The sequence below is a fragment of the Silurus meridionalis genome, chromosome 23 (assembly GCF_014805685.1).
Source record: "Silurus meridionalis isolate SWU-2019-XX chromosome 23, ASM1480568v1, whole genome shotgun sequence".
Classification (NCBI taxonomy): domain Eukaryota; kingdom Metazoa; phylum Chordata; class Actinopteri; order Siluriformes; family Siluridae; genus Silurus; species Silurus meridionalis.
In genome coordinates this window covers 8,712,191-8,730,934 of record NC_060906.1, presented here as the reverse complement: position 1 = coordinate 8,730,934, position 18,744 = coordinate 8,712,191, and the positions used below count along the sequence as shown (strand labels likewise).

Here is an 18,744-nt window from a genome sequence, read left to right as displayed (position 1 = left end):
CTAACAGCTTAACTCTAATTACACATCCCACAGACTCTTTTAGGAAAGTCATGTGTAATGGCTTTTCTCTTCTTGTCTTCTCATTCCTTTATTTAGTATGTTCTTAAGTACACACCCTGTTAGCTAAGATGTTAGGCATATTTCCCTTTGCCCTTGATGTTAAGTTCATTGAGGAGAAACTTCGTGCTGTTTTGCCCATATCCTGCACTCCTGTAGAGCAACAGCGCCTCCCTGTGACGAAGTTTCACCCTAACTTTTATCCCTTGAGCAATCTCTTGAAATTCTCTGAAGTTTCTCTGGTGTACTTTGCAGTCCAGAAAATGTCTTTTTTTTTAGCTTCTAAGTGCATCTTAAACATCAGTCCTGGTCTGAGACTAGTTATAAGCTCTCTCTAATTATTGTTAAGGTATGGATAGCACAGTTGATTCAAGTGTTTTTGGGACATACGCCAAGCAGAGTTCTCCAAAAAATACATTCTACAAACCCACCCTAACCTGCTGGAGATCCTGGTTCTCTGACTTAGCCAATAAAAAAAAATATAAAATAAAAAATGCAGAAAAGTTCAGACTGCAATAAGATTAAAAAACAACCGCATGCCAGGGTTTTTCAATAATAATACACCCAATCATCTATTCATTGCAGAAATGTATTTTCTAAAAAAGGTCTCCACAGGAGTCCATGTGCTGTCAGCAGCGTTCCCGGTCTGCGCTATAATTTTCTGGTCTGATTTTGGCCTTGAAGCGTTCCACAATTGCACTGCAGCAGTCTTGCTTCCTGGCTCTTGATTTGGTAGAGGGAGGTTATATAATCCTGTGGCAGCCATTAAACGTTTTTATTTGCTTTCTTTGTGAGAGCAGCATGTTTCCATTTCAGCATGGGTTTTATGTCGCCTGATACAATCATGGCCTTTGTCTTTATACAGATTGTTACAGATTAAATTACATTTAAAACACTCAAAAGATGATAAGATTGTATTTTAAATACCAATATACAGTCTTTCGTACAATAAAGGCTTTGTCCAACAAGTTGTGTTTTAGATAAATCCAGAAAAATTCTCCAGGATCTTTATTGTTTATGTGTAAAAAAAAGGTTACACTTTTCATAGGATTAAAAACCAGTCATGACAGACACAAAATCTCCAGAGGAACTATTGTAGGTTCTCTAACAAAACTTACCAGCCAGTATATTAAAGGCATTTGATCATGTCAAATATAGACACTGGTTATTGCTGATGTACTTAGAAGATTGGGTTTTTTATGTGGTAAAAAAATATTACATTTAATTATTTTTGTCATCTATACTTTACAGCATGTCAACACCATACTACAAGTATTCTTTCCTTGATTTGAAATTAATACTAAATATGGAAATGGACCTGTAATTGACATAAATAGTGCCTTCCTGCATTATCTAACCAGGTTGAGTACAGTAGTAGTGGGTCTTTGGCTTTAATATGGGACATTTTAAAGTTCCTGTACATTCTAAGATATGGACAGGTCTTAATCTTCTAGGAAATTGAATTTATTTTTAATTTTTGAAAGATCTATGGTTAGATATTTAACCTTCTAAAAGAGGCAACCATGTGTTTGACTTAAATATCCTGTCATTTAGCTGAAATTGTGGTGCATATTAGCACTGCAACTAACGATTATTTTGGTAATCTTGGTTATCTCTTTGATTAATCTGATTAAAAAACAAAAAAAGTCAACAAATTTTTACTAATTATAACTATATAGAACCCTAATTCAGGGTTCCTTTAAAAAATGCAAAAAACACATATTGAGTTTAACTATCTTTAATTTTGACATTTTATAAAGCTTATAGTGGCTGCTTGTTCAGAAGTGCATGGCGGATTTCTTCTTTGAACAAATTCATGCTTGGTTAAAACAAAAAACAACAAAACAACAAAAAAAGCATTTGAGTATGTAAGTCAAGTCAAGTTTATTTGTGCTTTTCACAACAGACATTGTCTCAAAGCAGCTTTACAGAATTTTAACAGTTAAGGTGAACGATGTGTATTTATCCCTGATGATCAGCCATGGTGACTGTAGCACTGAAAAACTCCATTAGATGTTATGAGGAAGAAACCTTGAGAGGAACCAGACTCAAAAGGGGAACCCATCCTCATTTGGGTGACATCAAGAGTGTGATTATAGTCTTTAAACAATACAAAACACTGGAGAGTGAGAACTAACATGAGCACTGGAGTGTAAGATTATGAGTGATGTCCTTTCTACAGTCTTTTACAGTCATTTGATGTTATGGAACCAGGAGCTACTGAGCAACTCATAAAATAGCTCAACATTTGTGATCATAGATCCAACACCAGCTTCTCCATGCCAGAGCCTTTAAACACTCAACGTCAAAACTCCACATGAGGTGGAATCCAAATGGCACTGGTATGTCTCTAGATGGTTCGGGATGTTTGCAGGTTAGGCATCAACTTCTTTAAAGGTCCATAATTTTCATGAGGTGGGACGTGACTGGGGCTGGAGCAACCTCTGGATGCCTCAGGATAAGTAGAGAAAGAGAAGCAGTGGAGAGGATTTAGCGTAGCTGATATTAACAGCACAAGTTGATAATGTGCATGCGATCAGATGTTCTGAAACACAAGGTTATGATGTGATGTGTGTTATGTGTAGGACTCGCTAAAAAGATAAGTTTTTAATCTGCACTTAAACTAAGAGTGTGTCTGAGCCCCGAACACTGTCAGGAAGACTATTCCACAGTTTAAGAGCTAAATGTGAGAATGTTCTACCACCTTTAGTGGACTTTGCTATTCTAGGAACTACTAGAAGTCCGGAGTTTTGAGATCTCAAGGACCGTGACAGATTGTAGCGTGTTAGAAGACTGGATAGATACATGGGAGTCGAACTGTTTAGTGTTTTGTTAGTAAGTAGCAGTAGTTTGTAGTCGATTGGAAACTTAACAGGTAGCCAGTGTAGGGACGATAAGATTGGGGTTATATGGAGATATTTCCTCGACCTTGTGAGAACACTGGCTGCTGCATTCTGGGCTGTATCTTTTTTATTAATGATGCAGGACATCCACCTAGTAATGCATTACAATAGTCCAGTCTGGAGGTCATGAATGCATGGATGAGCTCCTATGCATTAGATCTAGACCTTTCTTAGCTTAGCAATATTTCTGAGGTGAAAGAAGATTTCATTTAAGGTAACCCATGTGTAAGAAGGCACATTTTGTTGAGTTAAAAATGTTATAGCTTTTTAATTGACATAATATTTATAATGTTCATGAAAGCTGTAGGTGGGTGGCAGAGAAATAACAACTCCTTTTAAGCTTTATAAAAATGTTGCTCTTTCATGGTGTGTGTTGGACCCCTAGTGGGGAAAGCAGAATATACTTTTAAGGCGTATTTTATATCTATATTCTATCTATCATTAAATTATAGTGAAATGTTTTAGTTTGTCTGTTTTATATCAAGGAAATGTTAAGCAAGAAAAAGGTCAATTCACTCAGGTTCAATTTATTAATTTATTGTATTTTTAAAATGATTTAATAACAGTATAAAACACAATGATTAAAATAGAAGGGAAAAAAAGTTGAGCACCTCAATGAGCACCCTGATGATGACATCAGTAAACATTTCACAACCACAACCCATTTGAATCAGTGTGACTGGTGAAGTGGTTCTGATGAGTAAACTTTAACACTTTAGCACCCGTGACATTGTGGCATTGCCATTATATCGGTCTAATACAAGCGTAAAGTGGCAAAAGCATGCAGAAAATACATTCATTTGAGAAAAAAAAAAAAAGGTTAATTAATGCAGTTATTGATTATTAATCATTATTAAAGTAGTATGGTCTATTATTTAGAAGGGTTATTATTAAGACATATTATTTATTATTAATTATTTAGACTTTAATAAAAAGTAAAAGTCCACATAAAAAGTCCACCATATTGTCTAAATTATGAAAACAATCAACACACAAAATCACATTTAATATATAGGACAGACTGAAACCATAGCACATTTAAAACGGTGCCAGATAAAACAGCGTAGTGAACATCTTTTCCCCTCATAAGAATAAAGATTTGTATTTTTGCTGTTACAAATTTGTTTTAAGATTGTTACTTTGCTAATTGTTTCGCAGTACATTGTGTAGACTGGCTATGATCTTGATTTATTAAAGCCTGTTCCATTTCATGCCCCAACAGGAAAAAACAAACAAAAGGAAAAAATCATTAAAGATGATGGTATTTGTGTGATGAGTGGCATAAACGCGTGAAATTTACAGTCGACTGGTTGAGAGACGTCCAGGAGACGGGCTTCGACTACGACTTGACATCTTGAAGAGAATGAGAGAGAGAGAGAGAGAGAGAGAGAGAGAGAGAGAGAGAGAGATATTACACATCAGTAATGTGTTTGAGAAAAGTTATATGCTATCAGAATTCAAAAGCTCTGCCTTTTCCCTGATGTTGATAACACTCTATGGCTAAATGTTTTGGGACGCCTGTCATATGTGGTTCTTTCCCAAACTATTCATTCAATTCAACTAATTTTTATTTGTTTAGCATTTTCAACAATAGACATAGTTTCAAAGCAGCTTTACAGAGATAACACTACAAAATCATAATCATTTACGCTTAAATGCAGAGCTGTTCATGCAAACTGTGGTCCTCACATTCTAGTAGACCTTTGTGTCAGGATCTTCCAGGCACATGGCACGCACTTCCGGGTAGGCGGCCATCTTGTCGTTTTTTCCCGCGCCTCCCGGTATTCAATGACACCAGAGACTTTAGCGTGGCGCTAGATTATCTTACCGGCTCCGTAGCCCCTCAGATGATTCTTGCTACTCTGTCTGGATACCTGTACCTGTACCTGTACCCGTTCCTGCTCCTGTTCCTGACCCCTGTTCTGCCCTGTTTTGGTTTTGACATCTGGACTGGTATTTGTTTTGTGTTTTGCTCTGCCCTGTTTTACTCATTTTGCTACTTTATGGAATTTTTGGACTGTTTTGGTTTTTGGTTTTGGTTCTGGTTCTCTCCCTGCATTGCCCTGTTCGCCTGTGTTAAGACCCTGCACTGTTTTTTGGACTTTGTTTTTGCCTTTGGCCTATTGCTCTGATACTTTTCTTATTAAAGCCTGTTTTCACCTAACTCCTGTTCGCATCCTGCATTTGGGTCCTCACTCACCTAGTCACCCACAAGAGATGATTTCTGACAGAGCTCCCGAGAATTCACTGACAGAATAATCTGGCCGTGTATCGTGTCCCGCAGTTTTTCATATTATTTACAGTCATAAATTATTTTCAATGTCCTTGAGTTGCTCAGCAACTTGGATCTTCAGGCTACCGATCCCCCAGCTGCAAAGAGTGATCTACATTTGAAAAGAGGTAGAATGCCATGAAGCAGGACGTCTTTGGATGTTGTAGCATTACATTTTCTCTTTATGTCAACTAGAAGACCCAAACCTGTTCCAGCATAACAATACCAATGTGCACAAAATGAAGATATGCATTCATTGGGTTGGAGATGAAGATCTTGAGTGGCTTGCTATAGAATTCACAATCCTACTAAACACCTTTGGGATGAATGTGAACACTGGCTGCACTCCAGGCCTTCTCACCTCACTAGTACCTTACTTTACCAACACACTTGTGTCTGAATGAGTACAACGAGTACATGGCTCCATCCTCAGCATTCTCCTACCGATATACCCCGTGTCCCTCCTCTGCACATGTCCAAACCATCTTAATCTCGCCTCCCTCACCATGTCTCCAAAATGTCCTACATGCGCTGTACCTCTAATAAACTCATTTCTAATAATGTCCATCGTCGTCAATCGGAACCAAAACTTTAACATCTTCAGCTCTGCTACCTCCAGCTCCACCTCCAGTCTTTTAGTCAAAGCTATTATAACAACTAATATGGATTAAATGTGGAATGGAATGTTCAAAAATCACATACCAATCCTATCTTATGTGCCATTTGCTATATAGTGTATGTCATTACAGCCACCTTAGTCCCATTCCCACCATGTGTATTAAAGCTGCCCCATTCCTTTCAAATATCCATGCTTGGTGTGTAATGGTGCTGGACCAGTCATTTTTATGTCTCCAATAAGTTCCCCATTCTTTCCAGCTTTTATCAATTATCATATTAACTTACAAATGTGCGGTTGGGGCTTCCAGAGCGAGAGCGGACCGGACTGCAGCTGCGGCTTCGGCTCCTCCACTAACACACACAATGCACAAAAAAACATTGCTATTACACAACTAACACACACAGTGAGAAAACTGTTACTCTGCCAATCACAGACAGATAAGAACATATCCTGCAGAAAAAAAAAACTGCTAATATTAACACATTTACACACCTATATTGCACAGGTACAACTCATACACCATGTGAGAGTGTGTGTTTTGTAAATAGAGAGGGGATTCTTGGAGAATGGAGTGGGGGATGTAATTGCATAGAATCTGAATGTTTATGTGTGAGTATATGTGTGTATATATAGATATATATACCAGTGCCCCTCTCCTGGTGACAGCCTCTCCTTTCACTATGATCGTATCTCCCTCCATTAGTGCAGGCCACACGTGATACGCCACCAGTGGTGCAGTGAACTCTGAATCGTAACTACGCCTGTACCTGAATGGGGAAAAAAAATTTGGATTTTAGGACTACTCACCCCTATTCTCCTCTACTTACCCCTACTCACCCTACACACCCTTACTCTCCTCTATTTACCACTACTCTTCCCTATTCACCCCTGTTCTCCCCTACTCACCCATACCTTTTCCTACTTACCCATACTCGCCCTACACACCCCTACTCTTCTCTATGTATTCCTACTCACCCCTACTCTCCTTTACTTGCTCCACTCTCCCAAAGTCTGTTCTTTTTACTCCTGCTCTCCCCTCTTTGCCCCACTCTCCTCTACTCTCCCCTACTCTCTCCTACTTTTCTTTACTCCCCCAACAAAACAAGCCAACTACACATACTGGTCAGGAAAATTATCCCAATTCACGTTTGTCAGGAACACGTTGAGAGGTAGTACATCAAGTGCAACATAAGATGACACAAAGAACATTGTAAAATGTTAAATTGTTGCTCTAACATCTTCACAAGTATGCTGACTTTGTTGTTCAAGATGCATCATTTGTGACAAGGTAGTGCAAGAAAAAAATGCCAAAAGATTTGATATCCACTCACTTGATGTCATTATAGAGTTCTCCATCAGAGCTAAAGGCAAGGTCAAGGGGCGGATCCAGTGTCTGCATGTCAAAAGCAATTCGACACATCTCTCGGATGAAACTACTGATGAAAATGAAGTCCACTTCAGGAGGGAAGGATATACGTGGGTTCACATTCATTGCATTGATCACATCCTAAAATAGGACAAACAACATGGTGACAGTTTAATTTTTACTGACATCTGCGCTGGAGTGGTGATATAATTAAGAAAATTAAAGGTAATGAAAGGTAATTGATATTAAAGGTCGACTTTTGCTGTTTAAATGGCTGGAACTATCCGCTATGGGCAAAAATCCATAACGATAGTTTTTCTGGGTTGTGTTATAAAAAAAATATATGTATATATATATATATATATATATATATATATATATATATATATATATATATATATATATATATATATATAAATCATATATTTTATTTATTTTATTTAGCACATTGATTCAGTAGTGTTTTTTATTTTGGTAAAAAAGAGTGTTATTTTTTTTATCAGTGGACCTTTAAACCCAGCCATTAGGGTTGCACAAGCCAGTGCACTCTTAGTGCCAGTCCCAAGCCCGGATAAATAGGGGTGGAGTTGTGTTAGGAAGGGCATCCAGCTTAAAACATGTGCCAAATAAAATGTGCGGATCACAAATCAGACTTTCATACCGGCTGGGTCGAGGCCCGTGTTACCAACGACCGCCACAGGTATTGTTAGCCGACAGGGAACTGGTGGAAATTGGGCTACTGTTGGCCAAAGGAAAGAGAGGTGGAAGACGTCTACAGAGACAGCAGGGAAAGGAGAAGTGCAGAAGAGTGGAGGTTAGGGTGGGTACATTGTGTGTTCAGGAGACCAAGTGGCAAGAGAGTAAGGACAGAAACATTGAAGGTGGGTCTAAACTGTTCTTTCATGGTGTAGATAGAAAAAGAAATGGTGTAGGGGTGATTCTGAAGATAGAGATTAGTAAGAGTGTAGTGAAGGTGAAGAGAGTTTCTGATAGGGTGATGAACGAGAAGCTGGAAGTTGAAGAGTGAGTTGGATAAAGTGGTGCTGAGTAAACCTAGGAAAGAAAGATTAGTGAATGGAGCAGATTTCAATGGTCATGTAGGTGAAGGGAACAGAGATGATGAGGGGGTGGAGGATAAGTATGGCCTTAAGGAGAGGAATGTGGAAGGGCAGCTGGTGGTAGATTTTGCTAAAAGGATGGAAATGGCACTAGTGAATTCATATTTTAAGAAGAATGAGGAGCATAGGGTGACGTGTAAGAGTGGAGGAAGGTGCACACAGGTGGACTATGTTCTATGTGGGAGATGCAACCTGAAGGAGATTGGAGACTGTAAGGTGTTTGCAGGGGACAGTGTAGCTAGACAGCTTCGGTCTGGAATGAGAAAGTGCAGGAGAGCATAAGAAGAAAGGGGTTGGCAAAACAGAATTGGGATCAAAAAAATGATGAGAAAAGTATATGGAGATGCGGCAGCAGGTAAAGAGAGATGTGGCTAAATCAAAGGAAAAGGCATAAGAGGAGCTGTAGGAGAAGTTGGGCACTAAGGAAGGAGCCAGCAAAGCCTTCTCTGCTGGCCTAAACACTATCAGAAGCACTAACCTATATTTACTACCTAAATTCTAATATGTGTTGCATGAAATTGTATTTAAGTATTCACAACAGTCTATTCTCTTCATTTTGTAGTGTTTCTCTTGGCTGCACTGCTTCTAGTACATGTATGTGGATGTTAGATTTTTTGTCCAATCAGATTTCAGCTCTATGTGCTGCCATGTCAATCTAATCTGCCCAGGGCCTTCAAAGTCAGTAGTGCTGGCCTTTTTACCTTAGTCTCCTTATAAAATACCTCTGTTTCTTTAACCAATCATATTTCAAAATAGCCTCACAACCTCACAGCTGGCTGGCACAAAATAGCTTCAGCATTTTTCCGTCCTCTGATTGGTTGGTCAGACAGAAACTGTTACAGCCAAGTTTGACTAGCAAAACATGTTTGTAGCATGCTGCACACATTAATACATCTGCGTTACACTTTTTTTATTGCAGCCTCTGAGGAGCGGTGCAGATTATGAGTCTGCATCTCTGGTGAGTAGGTTGTATTTTATTAAAATGTTTTTGTCATGTTATTAGACAAATCCATTTGTAGTGTGGAGGTTTGGAGCTTACTTTAGTAAAAATGGTATTCAGCTTTTATATGCGAAATGCCACTTTCTCTGTAATGCCATGCGTTGTTATATTGCGTTTTTGTATTGTATTGATGGTTTTTATAATTGCGACGTTATAGTGGTGGTATTAAGAGGTGGATTAAATAGGGTAAGTCCCTACTGAAGGCCCAGATACCAAATGCATGGCCCACCACTGAGTGGAAGAAAGGCTGATAAAGAGCACCACAGGCGCATTATTTGTTTTGAGAATGTTGATAAAAAAGTATAGAGAAGGTCAGAAGTTACATTGTGTGTTGGTGGATTTAGAGAAAGCATATGACAGGGTGCCGAGAGAGGAATTGTGGTATTGTATGAGGAAGTCAGGTGTGTCAAAGAGGTATGTGATGGTGGTGCAGGACATGTATGAGGACAGTGTGACAGCAGTGAAGTGTGCAGTAGAAATGACAGCATGGTTCAAGGTGGAGGGGGGACTGCATCAAGGATCGGCTCTAAGCCCTTTTTTGTTTGCAGTGGTGATGGACAGATTGACGGACGAGGTCAGACAGGAGTCTCCATGGACTATGATGTTTGCGGATGATAATGTGATTTGAGGTAAGAGTAGAGAGCAGGTGGAGAAGAGCCTGGAGAGGTGAAGGTACACGCTGGAGAGAAGGGGAATGAAAGTCAGTAGGAGTAAGACAGAGTATATGTGTGTGAATTAGAGGGAGGGCAGTGAGTGGTGCGGTTGCAGGAGAAAAGGTGGCGAAGTTGGAGGAGTTAAGGTACCTGGGGTCAACAGTGCAAAGTAATGGAGAGTGTTAGAGAATTGAAGAAAAGAGTGCAGGCAGGGTGGAGTGGGTGAATAAGAGTGGCAGGAGTGGTTTGTGATAGAAGGGTACCTTCAAGAGTGAAAGGGAAAGTTTATAGGACTGTAGTGAGACAGCAGCGTTGAGTAAAAGACAGGAGGTGGAGCTGGAGGTAGCAGAGCTGAAGATGCTGAGATTTTCATTGGGATTAACGAGGATGGACAGAATTAGAAATTAGTTTATTAGAGGGACAGTGCATGTAGGATGTTTTGAGGACGAAGTGAGAAAGGCCCGATTGAGATGGTTTGGACATGTGCAGAGGAGGGACATGGGGTATATCGGTAGAAGAATGCTGAGGATGAGCCACCAGGAAGGAAAAAAGAGGAAGGCCATGGAGGAGGTTTATGGATGTGGTGAGGGAAGACATGCAGGTAGTTGGTTTGAAAAAGGCAGATGTAGAGGACAGTAGTATGGAGACAGATGATCCGCTGTGACGACCCCTAACGGGAGCAGCCGTTGACAACTACACTCTATATTGCATTTTAAAACAATAGAGTGATGTGTTCAATACACCTAAATAGAAGATTGTCAAGATACCGTTCCTAATCCAGTCAGATGTAAATACAGGCTTAGCTACTGTATTTACGAGTGGTGTTCAAGTCAAACCGGGACTTTTACTTTTTCATGGACAGTTGTAAAGCAGGCTGTTTTGGGATTGTTTAGGCCTACTGACAAATCTTTCAATACAGAATATTTGCAGGCATTTGTTGAACACTGGGGTAAGTGTATAAATGAAGCAGGGGAGTATGTTAAAAAATAAATGCAGTTTCCACTCCACTTGAAATTTCTCTCAAATGCCCCTTGTATAATTAAAGTTGAATTCTTAAGATTAGAGCCCTAACAAGTAAGTAGATACTTTGTTTAATTGAATTGCTTTCTTTTTACTTTTTGAGCCCACCCCATTCCCATTCCTATTCTCATCCATGTTTCCAAAGCTCCACGCTGAAGCTCTGTGTTGGTCTATAACGGGCTGGCTGGCAGCAGGTCAACACAAACATTCTGGAAACCAGAATTCCAAACAGGTTTTCTCAACCTCTTGTGCCTAGGCCATACCTAACCAAACCTTTTTACGTTCAATGTTTCTTACGATTTATTTAGTAAGTTAACCATTTTAAAAATCAACTATTGCACCTTTAAATATTTGTTTAGGGGGGTAAGTTGTCCTGTTTTTACCATTGTTGTGTTACTTTGTTGTAGTTACATGTGTAGCATGTGAAATACAGCTCTGTTTTTGCAGCCTTATCAGAGCAATTTAATCGACATTAGGTCTCCAAAAAAGGGAGATGTTTTGGTACTTTCCTTTGTAATTAAAAGGCAATTAGTGTATAAAGTATAAATATAATACTGTGCTATATTCTATGTGCAAAAAAAAAAAAAAACAATGTAAAGGACATACACTAACACTTGTCTGCACATCATAAAGGTCAAGGTTTCTGACGATGTAGTCCACTACGGCATCCTCCAGGCTCTCAGGACCCACGTGAGAAGGAGACAGAGTTTTCCTCACACGCATCTTAAACTGACGATAGGCCAATTTAGCTGCCTGAAACGATTCCTGTTGGTTCAACAGTAATATCAATTATCATACATTCTTCATGCATCATGTATTGTGACATATGCTAACAAAATTATTGTACTGACATGATCGCATCTTGATTTGATCTGTTAATATATTGTAACAATTACAGTCCATAACTGATGTTATTATACGCCGATCAGGCATAACATTATGACATTATAACATTATGAGTGTTGAAGTGAATAACACTGATTATCTCTTCATCATAGCACCTGCTAGTGGGTGGGATTTATTTTGCAGTAAGTGACCAATTTATCAAAGTTGACGTGTTAAAAGCAGGAAAAATTGGCGATCATAAGGATTTCAGTGAGTTTGACAAGGAGAAATTGTGATGTCTAGACGACTGGGTCAGTGCATCTCCAAAACGGCAGCTCTTCTGGGATGTTCCCGGTCTGCAGCGGTCAGAATGTATCAAAAGTGGCCCAAGGAAGGAACAGTGGTGAACCAGCAACAGGGTCATGGCTTGATGGACATCTGGTTCAACAGATCCAATTCAACAGACAAGCTCCTGTAGCTCAAATTGCTAAAAAAGTGAAAGCTGTTAATGCTCGAAGGGTCAGGACTGTTTTGACAGCAAAAAAGGGACCAGTGCGATATTAGGCAGGTATTCAAATTGTTATGCCTGATCGGGGGCCATAAAGTTATGCCTGGTCGGTGTGAATAAACCTGAATAGCAGTAAAGATATAAGCGAAAGTCTGGCATAGTTTAAAACAGTAAAGCAGTAACTGTTGCAGTTTACCACAGCAGCAATGAAGATGATCCTTTGCACTGTCTCCAAGTCGTCGATGTAACGGCGGAGGAGACTCTGAGCTTCCAGGCGCTCGATGGCATACAGGTCAGAGAAACGAGACACAAGCCGGGCATGACGAGATGAGCTGGTGAGTTGAGCACGTGTAGGAGACTCACTTCTTATAGGACTGCAGTTCCGACTCAACCGAGATACAGGACTGGGAGAACGACTCCTCACAAGCCTGAGACATGCAGGAAGTTAATGAACCTGTACTAAATAGAAAAATGGCAGTCTAATCTGGGACTATGTGTAGAGCATATTAGATTTTGATTTAGAATGTGTGTGTGTGTGTGTGTGTGTGTGTGTGTGTGTGTGTGTGTGTGTGAGAGAGAGAAAGAGAGAGAATGTGTGTGTGTGTGTGTGTGTGTGTGTGTGTGTGTGTGTGTGTGTGTGTGTGTGTGTGAGGGAGTGTGTGTGTCTTACCTTTCTTGTAGCCTGGATTTTTCAGTAGTAAGAAACGTGACCTCATCTCTCAGTAATCTGACCTGCCTCTCATTGTCCTCCAGCACCTCCAACTTCTTCTTATAGAGGTCCACCTGATCATAGGCAGTCCGCAACCTGCACCAACAAACAAGCTCCAATAATGGAAATCCTGGTATCAAAGTGTTAACACCACTTTTTACAGAATGAGAGCACAACTGGATATTATATATATATTTTTTTATTATATATTTTAGGGGTGTGTGGGTACATATGTTTGTACCGAAACTTTCTGATACAGGGTTTTCGGTTCGATTTACACGTGTACCAAAACCAATCCTTTTTACCTGTGGAGCATAGTTACAATCTGAGTTTCATCAGGAACGTATTAAGTGGCAGAGCACAAGTTTGTTTAGTCCCCGCCCTGCACTTTGAATGCATTTCTTTATTATTATTATTATTATTAGACTTGAAAACATGCACAACAATGCCAGGGATATAAAAAAGAAACTAGACTTAGCGCAGTGTCACTGTGGCTACTCACTCCGTACCAGACATAAGATGGATTCTTTAGCGTTATATGTCCAGCTTCAAGAATTTCCATCAAAAGGAGAAAATCCTGACAATTACGCATATCGATGGAGTGAAGGAATGAAGAATGGAAGGAATGAAGACATTTGTTAAAGTATGCTGAAATCAGTAGAACAGTAAAGTAGATCTATTTAATTACATTTTTCCATTTATTTAATTTAATTTAATCAATTTAATTTGTGACAATTTAATTTATTACTCAATTTAATGAATATAATAAAAAAGTGTATTGCACTATTTTGATTTATTCTAATATTATTTTATATATTATTTAACCAAGCAGGCATTTAATTTATAATTGTTTTTAAAAAAATAGATACAAGTTTTGTATAATGATGCATCGTTTTTAACATATTTGCATCAGTAAAAAAATAAATATTTATTTATATATATTTATAAATAGATGTACTATACTTTTATTATTTAGAGTCAACAATATTTTGTAACTGATATTTTTTACATGTAGATTGATTTCTCGTCGCTAAATTGTTCTCGAGCGCATTCTCTCAGCACCACTGCTGCTACGTGAACATGGCGTATCACAACACTACGGAGACCGAGGCGTGTCCTGAGATTCACATAGAATACAGATTAACATGGCAGAGGCAGAGCTGTAACTTCCTGGAGACAGAACATGAAAAGAACGTCTGGTTTTATTTGTTTTATTTTTTTTATTTTTTGCACTATAATGGAATGTTTAAGAAAGGGCCATATGCTAGAAGTCAGAACGTTGAATAGTATCAGAATGAATTTGTCTGTTTAAACTAAAGAAATAAAAATATTGAAAATTAAGGAACTGAAGAAATTCAACTATCTGTACCATGTTAAATTGCAGAGCATCATATTTTTTTTTTTGTTCATTGCATTGTATTGCATTGATTCGCATTTTGTTGAATCAAATTAAAATCGCATTACACTGCATCATAATAGGAGTGAATCGTATCGCATTGTATATAAATAATATATAAAATAGCAAGCATAGAAGAAAACAGAAATGCTGCAATCATAATAAACTGGCTTTTGAATTAATACAACAAATACATAATTGATAAGAAAATGTATTGTCTTCTCTTACTACTTTTGTGTTTTATGTAACTCACTCTGCTTTCAGGTGCAGTATTTCATCTTCTGTGGCCAGTAGGGTGGTCGCTGATCTGTTTTTGGTGGAATCCAGTTCAATCTTTGTATCAGTAAGTCTGAGGACACATTAAATCCAAGCTTATATTTGCTATTTCCTAATGTTAAGTATTAATCTATGAATTAAGCATAACTGGAATTCTGTTTTGGGTAAATGACAAATTCTTCTGGGTGGAGATGATACTGACTGCTGTTTGACAGAGCCCAGCTCTATACGTGTAGAGCAGAGCTGGTCCTCAATTTTTTGCATGTCACTCTCATGAGACAATGACATCTCACGGATCCTTCGCTCCTTCTCCACATTGTCCTAATCAACACACACATGCTCAAACAGACTATTACACCAATACAGGGCAGAGTCCATGACACAATGGGATAGAAATTACTCGGAATACTGAAGCACAAGGTTAGAACTTACCTGAATAAGATTGAGACTGGTGTCTGAAGAGACAGAGACACTTGCCATGGTGAAGCACGTACCAAGCCATGGCAGCAAGCGAGATTTAATCGTGTCTACTCCTGCGTAGTGACCGCCTGGGACCCACAGCAAAAAATATATACATAAAATAAACAATTCAAATAAAACAGAAATGCTCCTGCAGTTTATTACTACAGTCAAGTCAATGTTGTAGGGGAAATATAGATTTATACATGACTTGTAGTGTCTAAAGTATATGTACCTTCTTGTGCAGTAAGGTTTAGTATAGTAAACAGTTGCCCTTGGATAGTTGAGGTGAGCTCCACTAGCTCACAGCATCGGTTCAGGTTCTGGTCACACGAGATCACCTGTGGGAACACCTCAACATTATCCAGAGCTGATTGAAGAAATGTCTGACAATAGTCAAGTAAATCAGGTAGTTAATAGCAGGGGATAAGCAGTAACATGTTCATCTCCTACTGCATGTAAGCAAGTGTCACCCAGATATTAGTCATAATGGTCTTACATTCTCTTTAATGTAGCAAACAGTTACAACAAAGGCTTTTTTTATGCCTGCCATGCTAATAATCAACAGAAAAAAGCATGTTTGTTTGATTAGCTACTGGCTGAGGTCAGTAAGGTGTCAGACTATACTATATGGCCTTAAGAATGATGACTCCTGACCAGGACACCTACAGTATATAAACATCCTATTGCATAAGAGCATGAAATCATGTTGATCCTGGTGATCACTGAGTTCCCCAAATGTGTTCAATGGGTTTGACTTTGTTTCTGTGCAGGACACACAAAGTCTTCTGCTCCAAATGCAAAACATAGTACACAATCATTTAGTCTTTGAAGTTTAGGGGAAGGTCAATATACACAGATGTAATGGTCAGGCATCCAGACACCTATGGTTATATTGTTTATCTGTTTATCTATGCCAGCTGGTCAAATGTTTCTCAGCTTTCTTATTACTTGATTAAATTGCCCAACAGTTTTATTAAACTTATTGACTTTTAGGAGGATTATGAGCGGTAATTTATTTTTACCAGCACGTCCACGAGGTTGTTACAGAAGTATTTGAGAGTATATAATTAAAGCTAAAGTGTGTGTTTTCTAAATAAAAAAAATAACATATGCTTTTAATCAAAATGGTCATAGTGGTGCATGAAAAATCATGACGCTTTACCATCTGCAGACAAACTACTGCTTACAATTTTTTTTAATTTCCCTGTTAGAGATTTCAGTATCCTTAGACAGAAAAAATGAGAGGTGTGTAGACACAACTGGCTGTGTGAGGACTTTACAACTCCAGACTCATTCACTGCTGAGTCTAAAACATGGAGGTTGGCTTTATTGAAACCCTGGATGGTTGTGTGGTTGCCCTGGCTACCCTGTCCATAGCAACCTAACTTTGCCAATAAATCCAAACATTGCATTGAAATAAAGTTTGTTGGTTTTTGTCCGGTTGGAACTTTTGGTGTAGTTATATCTTAATAACCTGTTATTAAAGCCACTAAATGCAGCAACTATAAGTAGGTTAAACATTCTGTCAATCCAACACAATCATGTGTATCATATGAAATTAAATTGTAATCACATGCACATTTTAAGACTTACCACCTATCCTACATTGTGAATGAACCATGATATGGTGTGAATGCCTTTAGGGCACGAACTTACATGATAGTCTTTATACCAGGTTTCTAGTTTTTGCTGTAGGATGTTGTAGGATGAAGTATTCACCAGCCTCCTCAACGTGTCTGCCATATTACAGTGTGTCTAACTCGGCTTTAATCTAGTTATAGACCTCAGGATGTCCCACAGCAAAGCAGTGCACTTCTTAAGCCGGCACGAGTCAGCTGCCCTCCTGTTCAGCCTTTACACACACACGCACACAGACACACACACACATACACACACACAGACACACACAGACACACACACACAATCCTGCACATGCTACGGACACTCTTTAGTTGTAGCAACAGTGTTAATGGTCCCACCCCCAGACTCAGAGTGCTCAAAGTTCTCCACTTCCTGAGAAGTCTCGTAAAGAAGACACTGTTATTGCAGAGTGGTGTTAGATGTCGGAGTCTGTTTACATGTGTGGTGGTGTGATCTTAAGTCTAGTTTCTTGTTTAAAATGCAAAAATATGCCCTGTGTGTATACCTTTATCAATTACACAAACGTTCCTGTACAACCTATTATTAACCTAATATTTAGTTGTGGAAGGGTAGGCATATTTGGACAGATTTGGAATTTCCAGTTTGTCTAAGCTTTCTGTTATGAAAATAAAATCAGCACAATGTTTCTGAAATCATCAAATTAAATAAATATTTTTTTACCATATTCGGTTAATTACAGGTTTTAAATATGATTAATTTATACCACATTTACAAATCTTATGCTTCATATGTTATCAAATCTCGATAACAGGACACAAAATAAGGATATGTTGAGTTTTTTTCCCAACATTAACTAATTGACAAAATATGTTCAAATCAGTTAAATAAGATTTCTTTAATAGCTGTAAATTACAGCTCTTTGGAATACCACAAAAACGGTGATGCATCTCAGACAGAATTTGAATCTGACACCCCGGGCAGTATAATATACACCCATATTTTTAAAGGATTTGAATGTGGCAAGAATGATAAATGAATGAATGATTGAATAAATTAATTATCGAATGAATGAATAGAACAAACTGAAATCTGATACTGTGTTATCTTATATGATATATAATGCAAAAAGTAATAACACCTTTTTGTACTCCGTATGATCAAAAGTATGTGTAATCATAATCATTATATCAATATATGATTATATCAATATATATCTGTGTGTGGAACAGCCCATTTTCACTATGCTTGTTCTTCATGGAAGGCTAGATTTTGGAATGTGGCCGTGTTAATTTGAACATTCTTGACAGGTGAGGAGGCCTGGCACAAATTCAGATGTCACTTCATTCCTAAGGTGTTCATTAGGGTTGAGGTGAAGGGTTTGGGCAGGACACTCTGTCGGGACACTGAAAAAACACAAAACTCCACGGTCACACTATAAAACTAGAGCAGTAGAGCCAAACCAAATTATAAAGGAGGCCAGAATGAAATATTGTTTCTAAGTAAAGGGCCAAACGCTGTCAACATTTTATGTACAACAAGACAGACAGGATACAGTACAATGTGTAAAAATTAAACAGTAACTAAAAGCAGTACATTCTGCTCTTACACACATTTGCTCTAGCAGGATGCTTGGCATCATATATCTTGGCTGTCAGTTCATTAATAATCAGGGATAGGTTCTGTGCTGGGGTGACGCTCAGGACAGAGTGAAGGTGTGCATCGGTGAGATGACCCCTGGGTTTGCTTTTCACCTTCATAACAGAGACAAGTTGCTGGAATGAATGAAGAATAGAAACTGTACAGAGGCCACAGATTCAAACTTTGAAAGTTTTACAGAAATATATTATTGTATCGTATATACCGGATATAATGGATATTAGGGCCAGAGGTGGCCCAGTGCCTTAAATTTTATGTCTGATCTAAAGGAAGGCAGAAGAATGGAGCTTATTTTAACAGCA

The 18,744-nt window shown here is 38.5% G+C and overlaps 1 protein-coding gene across 1 annotated transcript; it reads right to left on the bottom strand.

Moving 5' to 3' along the window:
• Positions 1-3,913: 3,913 nt before the first annotated feature.
• spata18 (spermatogenesis associated 18) lies at positions 3,914-17,080 on the bottom strand. The gene is made up of 12 exons (XM_046835723.1): positions 16,841-17,080; positions 15,417-15,522; positions 15,155-15,270; positions 14,925-15,043; positions 14,700-14,795; positions 13,012-13,146; positions 12,538-12,769; positions 11,615-11,773; positions 7,183-7,358; positions 6,495-6,618; positions 6,136-6,201; positions 3,914-4,313 (listed from the first exon to the last, which is right to left on the bottom strand). The coding sequence occupies exons 1-12, from the start codon at positions 16,925-16,927 to the stop codon at positions 4,257-4,259; spliced, it is 1,473 nt and encodes a 490-aa protein (XP_046691679.1). The 5' UTR covers positions 16,928-17,080; the 3' UTR covers positions 3,914-4,256.
• Between the last annotated feature and the right edge of the window lie 1,664 nt (positions 17,081-18,744).